Source organism: Engraulis encrasicolus, chromosome 8 (assembly GCF_034702125.1).
Source record: "Engraulis encrasicolus isolate BLACKSEA-1 chromosome 8, IST_EnEncr_1.0, whole genome shotgun sequence".
Classification (NCBI taxonomy): Eukaryota; Metazoa; Chordata; class Actinopteri; order Clupeiformes; family Engraulidae; genus Engraulis; species Engraulis encrasicolus.
This window is the reverse complement of record NC_085864.1, coordinates 35,451,021-35,468,520: the sequence shown is the minus strand read 5'-3', so window position 1 is coordinate 35,468,520 and position 17,500 is coordinate 35,451,021. Positions and strand designations below refer to the sequence as shown.

Sequence of the window (17,500 nt, the reverse complement as noted above, 5' to 3'; positions counted from 1 at the left end):
TGTGCCTAAATCTACGCACACCTCAGACCATGCGTGCGAGTGGAAGAAACGTGAAATCACAAATAATATTGACCGTGCAAGGTACCAATTGCTTTGAATGGCAATGGAGTATGACAGTGTGCTATTTGACAGTGTTTTCTTCGATGTGTGTCTCCTTCATTTATTTATTTAGAAACACTGTCCTCCCTCTGTCGAAAGCACCCCCATTTCTGCCGCGGAAATGTTTCTATCTCTGCACTTCCCGCCAGCGCTTCGAGTGGCGCGTGTGTTCATATGTGTCCAAACAGGGTGGCGCCTTTGAATTAACATGGCATTTGAATATATTTTAATGCCATATATGGTTACTTGGAGGCGTTACGGGATGCAAATTACTCCGAATGCGCGCGTTCACAGTGATTTGGAAGGTGTGGGATTTACCATGCAGAGGTGTGCGTAGGAACAGCCAACGCACGTTTGATAAATCCCGATTATTCTATACTTGCGACCATTCTATATTTCACTCGTAGGACACAATTTAGAAGGCATTCTACGAACAAATGATAAATGAGGCCCCTGGAGTGGTTGTTTCCAGAATCTGATGATCCTACTTGGCCTTCAGGTGGAAGTGATAAAGCACGCGTATCAAGTTATCAACTGTGCTATCTGATACCATTAAGGACAGACAGACAGACAGACAGACAGACAGACAGACAGACAGACAGACAGACAGACAGACAGAGATCTCACAGACAGGCTTGTTTATTGGTTGCTGAATGAGAGGAAGAGAGAGAGGGGGGGGCGGGGGGAGCGTAATATCTCAGCACATTTACAACATCTTGGCACCATCTTGCATATGCTGTGTGGCCATGCTTATACGGTGTGCATCTGTCTTTCTGTCTGTTTGCTTGACAATATGTGTGTATACGTGTCTGTGTGTGTGTGTGTGTGCGTGTGCGTGCGCGTGTGCGCGTGTGTGTGTGTGTGTGCCTGTGTGTGTGCGCGTGTGTGTGTGTCTCCTTCAGGAGTGTGAGCAGTTGCAGAAGATGTACGCCATGCCGCAGGACGAGGATATCCTCCAGCAGCAGCACTTGAAGTACCAGCAGGAGCAGCAGATACTACACCAGCAGATACAGGTATATAACACACACACACACACACACACACACACACACACACACACACACACACACACACACACACACACACACACACACACACACACACACACACACACACACACACAGCAGATACTACACCAGCAGATACAGGTACCGTATTTTTCGGACTACAAGTCACACTTTTTTTCACAACGCGCGCGCTGCGAGTCAACGGTCTTGTTACGGGCTCCATGACATTGCCAAAGAAATGAATAGGACTTTTTGCGGAAGTCAGGGACCTCGTGGATTTATCGCGTTATGCAATGCAATCCCCTCTCGTGGATTTATTTGCGCTATGCAACGCAATCGCGTCTCTATCCGAGAACGAGCGTCTGTATTATTAAAGACAGTCAGTCGACTTCCAGGTGAAAATCGGTCATTTCCGCGAGTTTCTGACAAACGAGAACAACGTGACACTACCATAGGCTACACAACATGGATGAAATGCCCCTCACCTTTGATACCGTCATGGGCTGAAGTCTCAGAAAAGGAGGTAAAGAAAGGCGTGCTCTGGAGACGGAACAAGTTGCCTCAAACCCTCCCACGGTCCAAACGCAAAACAATGCCGAAAATTGAATGTTGTTCTGACTACAGGGCAACATGGCGCGTTATCACTGTTGTTTCTTCTTTTTCTTTTTGTGGTTTTATGGCGGTTGGCAAACCATCTTAGTTGGTGCATTACCACCACCTCTGAATGCGTTGCCACTGCTTCAGATGCTGGTTTATAAAACAATGCCGTCTTTGAGCAGCAGCTTACCATGCGCCAGTTATCACAACATAGATTCCATGGATAGAATAACCTTTCAAAAATGTGCGACGATTAGTCCGGTGCGACGTATATATGTTTTTTTCATCTTCAAAATGCATTTTTGGGCCGTTGCGACTTAAACTCCGGAGCAACATATAGTCCAAAAAATACGGTATACACACACACACACACACTACACCAGCAGATACAGGTATATAACACACACACACACACACACACACACACACACACACACACACACACACACACACACACACACACACACACACACACAGCAGATACTACACCAGCAGATACAGGTATATAACACACACACACACACTACACCAGCAGATACAGGTATATAGCACACACACACACACACACACACACACACACACACACACACACACACACACACACACACACACACACACACACACACCTGTATCTGCTGGTGTAGTATCTGCTGTATCACACACACACACACACACACACACACACACACACACACACACACACACACACACACACACACACACACACACACACACACACACACACACACACTACACCAGCAGATACAGGTATATCACACACACACACACACACACACAACTTCTCTATCTCTCCCTCTTGGCCTCTCTTGCTTTCCCTCTCTCATGCCATGTCCCTTCGCTCTCTCTTTCTGTCTGCCGGTGTATAGCCATCGGTGCAGCCCAGCTGATACTGCAGCAGAGATGCAGATCAGATGACTGCCAGTATATGTGCTCTCTCTCTCTCTCTCTCTCTCTCTCTCTCTCTCTCTCTCTCTCTCACTCTCTCTCTCTCTCACACACACACTCTCTCTCTCTCTCTCTCTCTCTCTCTCTCTCTCTCTCTCTCTCTCTCTCTCTCTCTCGTTGTCCTTTGCCTTTCTTTCTCTTCTCCATGTCGTGGCCACTGTTTGTATGTGCCACCACACTATCTTTCATTCACTCTTGCTCTCTTTCATTCACTCTTGCACTTCACTCACTCACTTCATTCGTTCAGCAGTTTCTGTCTGGCTCACTTAAACCCACACATAGCCTTACTATTCGTATGACAAAACAAACACACACACACACACACAGACACACACACACAGACACACACACACACACACAGACACACACACACAGACACACAGACACACACACAGACACTGTGCGGTCCACATTCTGGCCTCATACATGACCGTACAGGTGTACAGACACACACATACACAATGACATAACAGCTGACCCATGTCACTGCTCTTCCTTTCCTTCATTGTTTCTCTTACACAAGCTCCTGCTGACACACACACACACACACACACACACACACACACACACACACACACACACACACACACACACACACACACACACACACACACACACACACACACACACACACACACACACACACACACTCAAAGCGCAGTAATGTCGTGCCAGCAGGCCCAGGTCACTGCGACCCAGTCAGTTCAGTGTCTCTGTCTGTCTCCTCTCTCTCTCTCTCTCTCACTCACTCACTCTCTCTCTCTCTCTCTCTCTCTCTCTCTCTCTCTCTCTCTCTCTCTCTCTCTCTCTCTCTCTCTGTCTCTCTCTCTCTCTCTCTCTGTTCTTCACTGCCAGGCTCCCTGCTGTTCTCTTCTTATTGAAGAGTAGAGATCACTCAGCGCTCCTGCTTGGCACGGCATGCTACGCTCACTAGCAAACACACGCACATAAGCATACAAACACACGCACATAAGCATACAAACACACGCACATAAGCATACAAACACACGCACATAAGCATACAAACACACGCACACATGCATACAAACACACGCACACATGTATACAAACACACATACACACGGGCACACATCCCACACACACGCAAACACACACACAAACACACACACAAACACACACACAAACACACACACAAACACACACACAAACACACACGCAAACACACGCACACGCAAACTCACACACGCACGCACACGCAAACACACGCAGACACACGCAGACACACACACACACACACACACACGTGCGCACACACACACTCGCGCACACACTCGCGCACACACGCGCACACACACACACACACACACATGCACAGGATAACTAGCCATGTCCACAGTCCCGACACGTGGAGCCATGTTTTCCTGAAGTTTTTATTATGACATGAATTGAGAGTGAAATGCATATGTAAGCAATCGTGTCTTAATGAGGCAATCCTCTAGAGAAGTCAACTGTTCAGAATTCTGGCGTCAGGGTGTCTGAGTCTGTGTCTGTGTCTGTGTCTGTGTCTGTACCAGTGACGTTTTGTGGACATGCACAGGAGTGCTGCGCACGATGTTATTGTCACCTGTGATTGGCGCAGACTTTCGTGCACGAGCTGGACACGAGCTCATTTACATAGACTTCGCGCCAAAAACACCCTTATTAGGGGGTCGGACTTATGCCCTCCAGCGCAGAGTGACCAGACGAGGAATCTATGTAGGAGCACTGTTTGGCTAATTCAGGATTCAACTTTCTCTATCTCCGTTTCTTCTCTCTCTCTGTCTTTACTCTCACGGACGTCTCAGAATCCTAACGTCCACACTCTGTGACTCAATGTTTGTCGTGCGTCCTTGAGAATTAAACCACGGTTCATGGTTCAAGGCCTTCAAACTTGTGTATGTGTCCTTTCTTTGGGGATTATCCATTTTGTTCTTACCGGACAACCTGTGCAGTTTGCTATTTTTCCCTGGATCAGCCCATTATACAGTCCTTTTTTATGTCATAGTAGCACCATTTTTCACATCAACATTTCTGAAAGCAAATGGAAGATGAGTACTATGTGTGATGTTGCTGCTCAGTGCAGGGTTGAAGTCAACAGCGTGCCTCTGCAGAGTTATGTAATGCAGCTGTGACTTGTGTGTTGATGTTTGTGGGTGGTGATGGTGTCAGTGGTTGGTCTTGTGAGCGGCCTTTTATCTGATGAGAATACGCAGCACTGGTCACATGGTCACACTCAATTCATGCCTAACATCTCTTCTGCCCCCCTCCTCTCTCTCCCTCTCTTCATCTTTTTCTCCTCTCAACCTCTCTTCTTCTCTCATCCTCTATCTCTCCCTCTCTCTCTCTCTCTATCTCTCTCCCTTTTTCTCTCTTCTCTCTGTCTCCCCCCTCCATTTTTTTCTCTTTTCAACCTCTCTTCTTCTCTCGTCCTCTGTCTCTTACTCTCGTCTTCTGCTCTCCATCTTTTTCTCATTCTCTCTTCCTCTATCTCTCCCTCTCTTCTTCTCTCTACCTCTACATATCTCTCCCGCCCTCTCCTCCTCTCCCCTCTATCTTCTTCTCTACTTTCTCTGTCTCTCTATCCCTTACTCACTCTCTCTCTCTCTCTCTCTCTCTCTCTCTCTCTCTCTCTCTCTCTCTCTCTCTCTCTCTCTCTCTCTCTCTCTATCTATCTTTCTATCCCTGCCCCCCTTTTCTTCTCCTCTCCTCCTCTCCTCTCCCTGTTACAGGCTCTCTCCTTGGGACACGGAGAAAGCCAGCCCGGCCATCTCACTCACCAGCTACAGAGGTACACACACACACACACACACACACACACACACACAGACACAGACACAGACAATAATACAATGAGCAAATAAATACATTTAGATTAATAAATGAGTGAAAGTCGTTAAAATAAATAATAATAATAATATAAGGTAATAATAAAAGGTAATAATAAATGAGTGAAAGACACACACACACACACACACACACACACACACACACACACACACACACACACACACACACACACACACACACACACACACACACACACACACACACACACACACACACACACACACACCAATTGCTAGATCCACATGTGAAACTTAACTTGCACTTAGTTTGTCCATACATGCAAGTGTCCTGTTATCTTATCTTATCCATTCTACAAGAGAAAAGCCCTATTTTCTTTCTGTGGATATTTTCGTGAATTCACATAGCTGGTACACACTCTGCACAAGTTGCATAAGTGCATAGCTGTATTTTTTTGTATATCCTTCCTTGGTATTTTTGTCCTCTCTCTCTCACCCCCTCTCCTATCTCTCTCTCTCTCTCTCTCTCTCTCTCTCTCTCTCTCTCTCTCTCTCTCTCTCTCTCTCTCTCTCTCTCTCTCTCTCTCTCTCTCTCCCTCTCTATCTCTCTCCATCTCTCCCCCCCTCTCTCTCCCTCTCCATCTCTCTCTCCATCTCTCTCTCCATCTTTCTCTCTCTCTCCATCTCTCCTCATCTCATATCTGTGTGTTCTTGTTTCCTCAGGTTGCGCATCCAGCCCTCTAGCCCTCCGCCTACACATCCCAGCAATCACCTCTTCAGGCAGCCCAATCAGAGTCCGCCGCCCGGCACCGCAAGCATGATGCAAGGACACGGTGGGTGCAGCTGACAGCACAGGCTCCTCTCCTCTCCTCTCCCCTGCTCTCCTCTCCTCTCCTCTGCTCTGCTCCCCTCTCCCCTCTCCCCTTCTCACTCCTCCTCTCCTCTCCTCTCCTCTCCTCTCCTCTCCTCTCCTCTCCTCTTCACTCCTCTCCTCTGCTCTCCTCTCCTCTGCTCTCCTCTCCTCTGCTCTGCTCTCCTCTCCTCTCCTCTCCTCTCCTCTCCTCTGCTCTGCTCTCCTCTCCTCTGCTCTCCTCTCCTCTGCTCTCCTCTCCTCTCCTCTCCTCTCCTCTCCTCTCCTCTCCTCTCCTCTCCTCTCCTTTCCTCCACAATACTCCTCTCAGATACCCTTCTCCACAACCCTCCTCTCTCCTCTTCTCCACAACATTCCTCTCCCCTGTCTTCTCCTCTCCTCTCCTATCCTGTCCTCTCTGCTCCTCTTGTGTCTCTCCTCCTCTCCTCTCCTGTCTCCTCTCCTCTCCTCTCCTCTCCTCTTGTGTCCTCCTCTCCTCTCCTCTCCTCTCCTCTTGTTCTCTGCTCATCTCCCCTCCTCTCCTCTCCTCTTCTTCTCCACAACACTCCTCTCCGATACCCTTCTCCTTTTCTCCAAGACACTCTCCTCTCCTCTCCTCTCTTCTCCTCTCCCATACTCTCCTTTTCTCCACAACACTCCTCTTCTTCGCGATTCTCCTCTCCTTTCCTCTCCTTTCATCTACTCTCCTCTTGTCTCTCTGCTCCCCTGCCATCCTCTCTGCTCCTCTCCTCTCCACTCCTCTGCTCTCCTTTCGTCTCTCTGCTCCTCTGCTCTCCTTTCAGATACTCCTCTCAGATGCTCCTCTCCTCTTCTCTTCCGCTCTTATCTCCTCTCCTCCTCTGTGATACTCTCCTATCCACAGCATTCCTTTCCTCTCCTCTCCTCCACAGCGCTCCGCTGCTCTCCTCTCCAATACTTTCTGATACTCTCGCTCGTCTATTCTCCTCGTCTCCAGTGCGCTTGCTTGTTTACATGTGTGTGCACTCGTGCAACTGCTGGAGTATAATGGTAAATGTTTTTGTGTGTATGTCCAGGTGGGATGCCGGGAGTGCAGTACCAGCACGCCCCCTCCATGTACCAGCCATCGGAAGGCAGCCCGCCCCCCACCAGCCTGCCCCGCATGGCCCTGCCCAATCAGCAGCCACAGCAGCAGGCAGGGCCCGCCCGCGCAGCCGTGGGATTGGCCCCGGGCCTCGCCCATCAGCAGCAGCAGGTGAGCACGGAGGTGTTGCGTACGTATACCTAGCCAGCCTTTCTCGTAGTGATGTCAGACAAATTCTGCTTTGAAAAGAAGCAAGGGGTGAACAACTACCATTTTTGAGGATTTTACACAGAAAATAGTGGTGTTTTAGAAAAATGGCGCATTCCTGTAGTTGGTCATCTGGGGACTTTGCTACTATTGCTTAGCAACACACTCGATGAGGGAGAGCCAACTAGTCAACCATTTACTCAATCCTCAAAGCTCATCAGTCTCAATCAATCCTGAGAGACCATCATTTCGAAGACCGTGGGAACATAGAGATGTGGGAATATAGAGAAACCACATCCGTGGGCCAATCACAACAAGCACTACCGTCACCCCATCACGAAGTTTGGCAGAATCCGTGAGACTGAAGGCCTCCACACACCGGTTCACTATCGGTTCCAACAATTTTGGTCACCCCTGCGCACTGGCGCAGACGTGCTATACATAATGAATGGTCAGTTTCATCTAAGCAGAGCATGGATAACCAACGAGCGGCTCTGACAACATGGAGTGTATTGAAAACAGTGGGATCGACCATTGGTAGAGCAGTGCGCTGCACTTTGTTGGAACAGTGTGTGGGGGCCCTGACCCATATTGTGTGTCACAATGGTCCGTTTTCATTTCACGGAATTCTGTGAGATCATGTTGTTACTAGGCTACAGACAGTTGCGATGCTAATGTGTTCCCTTGATGACTCCTTGCTGCAGGTGACCATCCAGGTGCAGGAGGTGGAGTTGGGGGGCGGGGCTCAGCGGCAGGGCTTTCTGTCCACACCGTGCGGTCACCGCGTGCTGGGCAAGCAGCTGAGCGCCGACAACGCCGAGACGCACAGGTGACCTACGACCTCCACGACCTACGCAACTACCTTCCTCCTCCTCCTCCTCCTCTTCCTACCATCTTCTTCCTCATCCACTTCCTCATCCCCCCTCATCTTCCTCTCCAAATCGATCGATCCATTTTATTATCATCGCATCTTTTTCTTTTATTTTTTGGTTGTCTCCTGTGAAAGTGAAAGCTGGTTGTCTTGGTCGTTTTGGTTATTCAGCACTTCACAGCACACAACGAAATTCACCCTATGTGGTTATGGCATCAAATATATGAACGTGCCCCCCTTGAGACACACACACACACACACACACACACACACACACACACACGAACACACGAACACACGAACACACACACACATAGTCCACCTCACCCAAAATCTCGATCATCTCACCTCCATTTTATGAGTCACTTGGCCTTTTAATTAATTTTTTCTGTTCTCCCTTTTTGTATTTATGAAAGACATAATCCTATTGTCTTGTTTTTAATTTCTTATGTTAGTCTTTCATGTCCTCATCATATCATGTAATTTCTTGTCTCCCAAAAACTCATTGTAACCCTCTTTTTTTGCTTCATGTGTTTTATTTCATTTTATTTTATTACCTTTTTATATATATATATATACATATATACATACATTTTAATATTCTGCTGCTCTAATGTATTCAGTGCAAATTGTCACTGCAACCATCACCACGGTTGACACACAGAGAGACTTGTTGACCCGCACACACGAGTCACAAATGTATAAAAATAGAAAGCCTTTATGTCTCAATGTGGAAAGAACGGGAAAAAAAAATGTTCCATACCATATGTCCATGGGATTAGTGATAATTGCCGTTAAGGATTCTGACTTGTTAAGAGAGCCTGCATAGCACATTATGATGGTGGAGGAAAAAGGGCGTAGGAAAAAACAGGGTCATCAAGCGAAGGGGGATTATCAGAAGACTTGGCCTCAGCCCCTGGCCTCTCCAGCTCTCATCCTGTTAAGAGCTCCCAGCCAGCCTGGCCCGGCCAGCCGCCCTCCTAACGAGACAGTAAGCAACACAGTAAGTGGCCCGAGAAAACAAACAGCTAGCAAAGTAGAGGTCAAAACCAACCACACCCACACCCCCACCACCCTTACTTGCCCCTTCACACCTCCCCTGAAGCTGTTTTCAGGCCGGATAGAACACTGCCAGTCCCGGGTCCCCACACGGGGCACCAAATTGCTTACCGGTGAACGACCCGCCTTCATACCACAGAGTTCATTTTACTGTGAGTGACCCAGGTGAATATAAGCTTCTATTTCGTTTCTCCTTTTCGCTTCTCCTTCAGTCAACTCCTACAGTGGGGTTTGCAAACATAACCATTTTTTTCCAACGAAATCTTAACTTTTCAGTTAATCTCGAAAGCCCCAATTTTCGGTGTGAACAAGTTAGTCGGTTCAATAGAAGGTGCCGAGACTGGCATCGGCACTATTCTCTGTCGGCCTGAAAATGCTTTTACTGGTACAATGCCCAGTCAGTCCATTGTGGTGGCAGCAGAGGAGTACTCTAGGATTCAATAGGATCCTGTGATGAGGATGTGCCGTGTACGTATGTGTGCGCGTGTGGTTGAATCTGTTAATAATATTGAGTGTTTGGTTCCCTACTGAACATAATCTTGTAATGTGGAATCAAATAAAGTATGAGATTTGTGGGAGTGTGTGCGTACTGTAGTTGTGTTGTTGCCATATTCACTGAAAGGTGGTCCTGGTTGTCTACGTCCATGTCCTATGGGGGGGTAGCCTGATTATCATCGACTTTCAAATCTCTTCGAGACTTGGTCTGACCAAGAGCATAACAATTAACATTTCCCAAACAGCATTTCCCAAATGGCCTCCCTGGGTTTGCTAATGATTGTTTACTTCCCGACAAAGTGGGAGGAGTTCCCATATTTGCAGGAACTCAGAAAGTACTTGCATGGACTCTTGACCTGACTGGTAGCAACGTTGAAGCTGTTGCGTCACTAGGAGGGCACGGCCTGGCTAAGGGGGTGGAGGGGTGTGGGTGATGGCGGGGGTGTTCTTCTGGATGGGGAGGATGCATTCTGTTCCAGCAGCAGCAACAACAGCAACTGGTGGTTTCCCATGTGACAACAAGGCCCTTCAGTGAATGTGCTCTCCTCTTCCTCCCCATCTCGTTTCTGCTATTCCTTTCCTCTCTTCTCTTGTGCTATATTTCTCTTGTCCTCTCCTCTCCTCTCCTCTCCTGTTCTCCACTCCTCTCCAGACTCTCGCCTCCTCTCCTCTCTTCTGCTATTTTTCTCCTCTCCTCTCCTCTTCTATTCTCCACTCTCCTCCAGACTCTGGCCTCCTCTCCTCTCTTCTGCTATTTTTCTCCTCTCCTGTTCTCCACTCCTCTCCTCCACCCACTCGCCTCCTCTCCTCCACAGTCTCGCCTCCTCTACTCTCTTCTATTTTTCTCCTCTCCTCTCCTATTCTCGACTCTTCTCCTCCACCCTCTCACCTCCTCTACTCTCTTCTGCTATTTTTCTCCTCTCCTCTCCTCCATGCTCTCGCCTCTATGTTTTCTGCTATTTTTCTCCTCTCCTGTTCTCCACTCCTCTCCTCTCTTGTGCTATTTTCTCCTCTCCTCCTCTCCTCTCCACCCCTCTCCTCTCCTCTCCTCTCCTCTCCTCTCCTCTCCTCTCCTCTCCTCTTCTCTACTCTACTCTACTCTACTCTACTCTCCACTCCTCTCCTGTTCTCCAATCCTCTCCTCTCCTCTCCGCCCTCTCGCTTCCTCTCCTCCACCCTCTTGCCTCCTCTCCTCTTTTCTGCTGTTCTCTTCAGTCCTCGCCCTTCTTCTCCTTCTTCTCCTGTCCTCTCTCGTCTTTTCTTTTACTTATCTTTTCTCCACTCTTTTCTCTTCTGTTATCGATTCTGTCCTCACTCCTCCTCTCTTTTTTTCCTCTTCTGTATTCTTGTGTGTGTCATGTGAGCAGTGTACTAGGTGGGTGTGCGTGTGTGTGTGTGTGTGAGCATGTGAGCGGTACACTCGGGGTGTGTGTATGTCACAGTGTCGTGACTAGAGGAGCCCAAAGTCATCCTCTGTAGCGCCGTACACTGTAAATCGAGATGTCCCCACAGCCAAACGTGTGGGTGTGCGTGTGCGTATGTGGGTGGGTGTGGGTGTGGTGTGCGCGTGCGTGCGTGCGTGTGCGTATGTGGGTGTGTGTGGGTGTGGTGTGCGCGTGCGTGCGTGCGTGCGTGCGTGCGTGCGTGCGTGTGTGCGTGCATGTTCGGTTGGTTGTTTTTGCAAGGCGGTGTCAAATTTGAGGCGGCAGTAAATACGTCCCCGGGCGGAGATTGACACAGAATGCAGCGTGTCCACGTGTGGCTGTAGCCGCTTGGCCTAAAGGCTGGCGGCCTGTTCACGCACGACATCTTGATCTACAGTCTCGTGGCGGATATACGGGCTCTGAAGACACCGTGCATAAGCACAGACCCATATGCCCATTGCCCATCCATCTTTTCTGTGCCATTTCTCCCAGCCATCTTTTCCTCTCTCTCTGTATCGTTCCTTCTTTTCCGTCAGAAGATGTTCTCTTTTTCCCCTTCATCTCTTCCTGCTGTATCATTTGTTCTGTCACTTCTCTCTCTCTCCCTCCCTCTCTCCCTCCCTCTCTCTCTCTCTCTCTCTCTCTCTCTCTCTCTCTCTCTCTCTCTCTCTCTCTCTCTCCCTCTCTCTCTCTGGTCTGTCCTCATTCTGTCTCCCTCCCTTCTCTCCTTCTGCCTTTGTCTGTTGGTGTCCCTGTATGTCTGTCTGTCTCCCTCCCTACCTCTGTCTGTTCGTGCCGTATTTCTGTATGTCAGTCTATCTGTCTGTTAGTACCTTCCCTTGTGTTCTCGCTCTGTATGTTTCAGCATTGGCCCTGTTCTATCATCGCTCCCGTCTCAGTCTCTCCTCCCCTCCTCTTCTCTCTTCTCTCCCTCTCTCTCCCTCTGCAGTCGTAGCCTGAGCCGCTTCCAGTGCTCGTCCGCGGCGTACGGCGCCGGCGACCAGTCCCAGTTCAACCCGCACCTGTTTGGCGAGGGGGCGCGGGTTAACGTGGGGGGCGTGGGCGTGGGCGGCCCAGGAGGAGCCAGCATGGTGGGCAGCTACAACCCCTACCTGCAGGGGGGCAGCGCCTCGCTCAAGGTGCCCGGCCTGGACGGCACCTACCAGGGCGGCTCGGGCGTCATGCCCCCAGTGGGCACCTACGGCAACCCCTCGGCCCTGCAGCAGGCGCTCCTCTCCCCGACGCCCATGGATTACCAGCGGCAGGCGCAGCCCCACGTCACGCCCACCTTACAGGGCCTGCTGTCGCCGCGCCACTCCCTGACGGGACACGACCCGCGCCTGCCGCCCCAGGACCTGGCCGCCCTGCTGAAGCGTCAGAGCCCCCGCGTGAACGTGGCGCCCACCCCTCCGGGCTCCGTGGGCTCCGTCGGCCCCGGCTCCAGCCCCAGCCCCCAGGACTACAGCGACATGCTGCTGCTGCGCCAGCTGGGCCAGGCGGCGGACGCCCTGGACCCCCAGACGCAGGCGGGTCAGCACCAGCAGTACCACCCGCTGCTGCAGATCCGGCCGCCCGACTGCCAGGTGGCGGGTCCGCCCGGCGGCGGCGGCGTCACGGCGTCCATGCTGGGCCACTCGGAGAGCATGGAGGAGGACGAGGTGCAGGTGCCCGGTGTCGGCGTCGGTGTCGGCGGGCATCACCATTACGGAGGAGGGCACGAGGGCCTGCTGGCTAAGGCGGCGGCGGTGGCGGCGGCGTGCCCGGATAGTCACGAGCTGCTGGGGCCGCCGCGTGGTGCCACGCCTCCCTACGCATCGCCCACACACAGGCATGCCTACATGCGGAGTGCCACTGCCAGAGGTATGGAGAGCTCAGACACACACACACACACACACAGACACACACACACACAGGCAGAGGCACTGCCAGAGGCACACACGCTTACACGCCTAGGAGGACATTTCTATTTTCTATTTCTCTGTTTACAGTTATATGAACATAGAGCAGGGCTATTCAAATGGCAGCCCTGGGGCCAGATGCGGCCCTTGAACTGCAAGCTTCTGGCCCCCCACAAGCCCCTTCAAATACAGAATCGTTTTTTGGAATTTAGAGATAAAAGTATGGGCTCCGTTATCATGCTGAAATGGGACACGGGGACGTTAAAATGCAGGAAATTACATCTAAGAAATGCAAAAATTTCTGGGGGAGGACCCCCAGACCATCCACTTCAATGAAGTCTCCCATATTTTTTTCATTGACAGTCAGCAACCATAATACATACATATAGTTCGGCCCCTTTACTGGGAGGAATTTGAAAAATATGGCCCTCGTTGAAATATAATTGAATACCCCTGACATAGAGCATGCACAATGACAACACAAATTGTTAAATTATATGAAATTGTATATTGGCTGTAATAATGGATCAAGTCAGTCGATCACATGATCACAATAGAAACGAAAAGGAAGAAAGGGCACAATAGACACTTTTATGATAGCGATATTTATCCGTCTACGCAACGGAATTCTCTTTTGTGATTGGCTGATGGGGTGGCCATTTATCCTTGAGAACAGGTCAGGCGTCAAGTTAGACGCGCATAGAACCCTCATTTGGAATGCCGACGGTATCTAAGGAAATCATGCACATTGTCCACGGAAAATTAAATCATCACGACGTTGGCATACCAAACAAAGATTCTAGAGGCGACGCTTACATAGCGACGGGTCTATCTTGCTCACAAGATTCTGCTGCAGGTGACATGGTTCCTACAATTTTACAGACAGTAAGAGTAAAAAAAAAAAAAAGTACCCTACCGTAACGGCAGATAAGCGGGTTAACGGCCTTCGAGGTCATCCGGTTATACGAGGTAAATGTCTCGCCATTAACCTCGTACAATCGTTCACCTCGTCGGACGTTATCCCTTACATATTGTCATATTGCCCAGCCCTAGTGCCTCTTGGCTTAGAGATCCATGATTCTCCTGTCATGGGGATCCATCTCATGCCAGTACCTGCATCGCTGACGCCCCTCTGCCAAGGAGAAAACGACTACATTTCCCTGTTGTCAGCCTAGAACAGTGGTGGGGAACCTTTTTCATTTGAGGGGCCACTTCAAATTCCTCCAAGGGCTGTAGAAGTCATCCGAGGGCCGTACTATGAACACAAACCAGGATTTCCCCCTCCACTGTAGACCTATATTGAAGGCAGTCACCTTAAAAACAGACCCCACCTTCACTAGGTCCTGAATTATAACATAATTGTAATGTAATTTCTTATGATGTCATATTTCATGTGAAGATTCATAACATTGAAATTATATCGGGGGACCCGGATAAAATGGCCTCAAGCGCCGCAATAGGTTCCCCACCCCTGGCCTAGACAGAGCAAATTTTGGAGACTTCACCCCTATTCAGCATCTCGACACACAGTCTCAGTCGTCTCTTCATCAATTCGGGTTTTTTTCGGGGGGGTTACATGATATTGCATAAGAAAGTCAAACAAACTGGTGGTGCTTGGTTGGTTTAATTTAAGGACGATGACAACGTGGCATTGACAAGTAAAGCACCACGGCCCTCTTCACCTTTCGTTCCCCGCGGTAAAAAACTGAAGCGTTATTAAATAAATACATGAACAAATGGGGCCTAAATCCCATCAAAGGTGGCGTTGCTGTGCTGTAATCCCTAAATGTCTGAGCTGCGGTGAACTCCATGAGGCGAACGCTGGCAAACGGTAGCGTTACTCAGGCTGATAGACAGAGGTGGTGACAGCTTTGGTTTGTTAGATTGAGATTCATTTTGGTGATTGAAGTAACAGTAAATTGAACGCAAAAGTAGAAGCCCGCCTGGTAAACTCCCCATTATCAATGGGACACAGCACTCACTGCTCACTGCACATAACAAAACTGCATTGATGCCTCACCCATGTAAGGGGGCAGCCCCAAATGGTGCCCCAAAGGAGCAGTGCGGTGGCACTGTACCGTGATCTGGTTACTTCAGTCATGATGGTGGGTGGGGGAGAGCGCTGGTTAATTCCTCTCCCCACCAACTCAAATGCAGTTTCGTTGTGTGGTATTTTCCCCAAGAGGCAAATTTGTCTGGATATTTTTTCGTGTGCTGTATTTGAGAAAGGATGGTGACAGAGGAACAGGAGACGAGTGGGGAGGGAGGGAGAGAGAGAGAGAGAGAGAGAGAGAGAGAGAGAGAGAGAGAGAGAGAGAGAGAGAGAGAAGAGAGAGAGAGAGAGAGAGAGAGAGAGAGAGAGAGAGAGAGAGAGAGAGAGAGAGAGAGAGAGAGAGAGAGAGAGAGAGAGAGAGAGAGAGAGAGAGAGAGAGAGAGAGAGAGAGAGTCTGGCAATTGACCATGAACCAGTGAAGACCTTTTTGGTGTTGCGTTACTAAAACAAGTCAGACAGGCAGCCAAAGATGCGTCCGCCCATGCACTGCCGCCTTGTGGACACAGGAGAGAATTACAATTAAGAATGCGTTTCGGACGGACGGACCAACCGACAGATAGACAGACAGACGGACGGACGGACCGACTGACGGACCGACTGACTGACGGACGGACATGTGCTCTTATAGAGATGCTAGGACGAATCTAAAAAGAGACTTTGTTGTACTTGTGTCTTTCTTGTCTCTAGACTCTGGGAGTGAGCACGTGGACTGTCGGACGGCGGTGGGTCAGGTGATGGAGGGCCCCGACCATAACGGCGTGGGCTACGGGGCCCGGGGCCCCCAGGGGGACGGCTACAGGCCCCGCGGATCCCTGCAGCGCCACCACACCATCCAGACCTGCGACGACGCTTATGTGAGTAGCAGCACTCGCTCGCTCCCTCACACATTCTCTCTCTCTCTCTCTCTCTCTCTCTCTCTCTCTCTCTCTCTCTCTCTACCCCTCTCACACATTCTCTCTCTCTCTCTCTCTCTCTCTCTCTCTCTCTCTCTCTCTCTCTCTCTCTCTCTCTCTCTCTCTCTCTCTCTCTCTCTCTCTCTCTCTCTCACACATACACACACACTCTCTTGTTCACTCTAACACTTAGCACACCATCCAGACCTGTGATGACGCTAATGTCAGTGGCATGCCTTCACACACACACACACACACAAACACACGCGCGCGCACATTCATATGCTCATGCACTCAGGCCCACGCACACCTGCCTTTGGATATATGCATAATCTCTCGCTCCGTCTCTCTGGCTATCTCTCTCTCTCACACACACACACACACACACACACACACACACAATCCTCTTATTTGTGCGTGCTTATCTGACATTTACTGACCTTAGACACTTTTTCTAGGTTGCCCATAATCTTGTGTAAATAATAGGGAAAAGGTCTCGCCGGACGTACCTGCACATTTTTAACTTGTTTTTATGTAAACAAGCGTCCGTCCGTCCCCTGCCTGTTTTCACCCTGTACTGACAAAAGTGGTTTCACTCTTAAGGAACACTTCACCAAAGACTGATAGTAAACATTCCTAATAAGAACATAAACACGGGCAACACACAGGGACAAATAAAACACTATTTTTGGTTCTATGTTGATGCAGCATGAAGTAACTCACCTGTTTTGTTAAGCACAGTCATTCTTGGAAAAAGAAAAGAGATGCTTGGGGTGGTTGTCATAATATTATTATTATTATCATATCTATAATACTATGACATCAGTCTAAATCGCCATGTTGTGTAATGCCTGTAGCTCTGGGAATGAGTTCCACATAACCGCAGGTCTAACTTTTTATTCTGTGCACCAGTCACTCATGTCACTCCTGCAGATGGGAGAAATGTCTAGTACTAGCTGCTACTACCATTCAATTGGTTTGCGTTTTAAGGACAAGTAGGATTAATTGACCATTATCTGGGGGCACTGTGGCGCAGCACGCTAAGCCCCCCCACATTTGGGCTTACATTGCCCACGGGGACCCCAGTTCGAGTGCGGCTAGGGTCATTTCCCGGCCATGCCCCATCTCTCTCTCCCTCCCAATCATGTCCTGTCTACTCTCACACTGTCCTGTAATGATAAAGGCCAAAAAGCCCCTCCAAAAAACTTCGGAAA

At 49.5% G+C, this 17,500-nt stretch overlaps 1 protein-coding gene across 4 annotated transcripts in view; it reads left to right on the top strand.

Moving 5' to 3' along the window:
• sik3 (SIK family kinase 3) overlaps nt 1-17,500 on the top strand; it is an 89,896-nt gene that overhangs the window by 62,606 nt on the left and 9,790 nt on the right. For all 4 annotated transcript variants that reach the window (XM_063205541.1, XM_063205542.1, XM_063205539.1 and 1 more), the window contains 7 exons: nt 1,002-1,112; nt 5,399-5,457; nt 6,197-6,306; nt 7,379-7,557; nt 8,298-8,422; nt 12,392-13,302; nt 16,081-16,247. In XM_063205541.1, the coding sequence (XP_063061611.1) occupies nt 1,002-1,112; nt 5,399-5,457; nt 6,197-6,306; nt 7,379-7,557; nt 8,298-8,422; nt 12,392-13,302; nt 16,081-16,247 (1,662 nt within the window). The remainder of the gene's footprint in view (nt 1-1,001; nt 1,113-5,398; nt 5,458-6,196; nt 6,307-7,378; nt 7,558-8,297; nt 8,423-12,391; nt 13,303-16,080; nt 16,248-17,500) is intronic.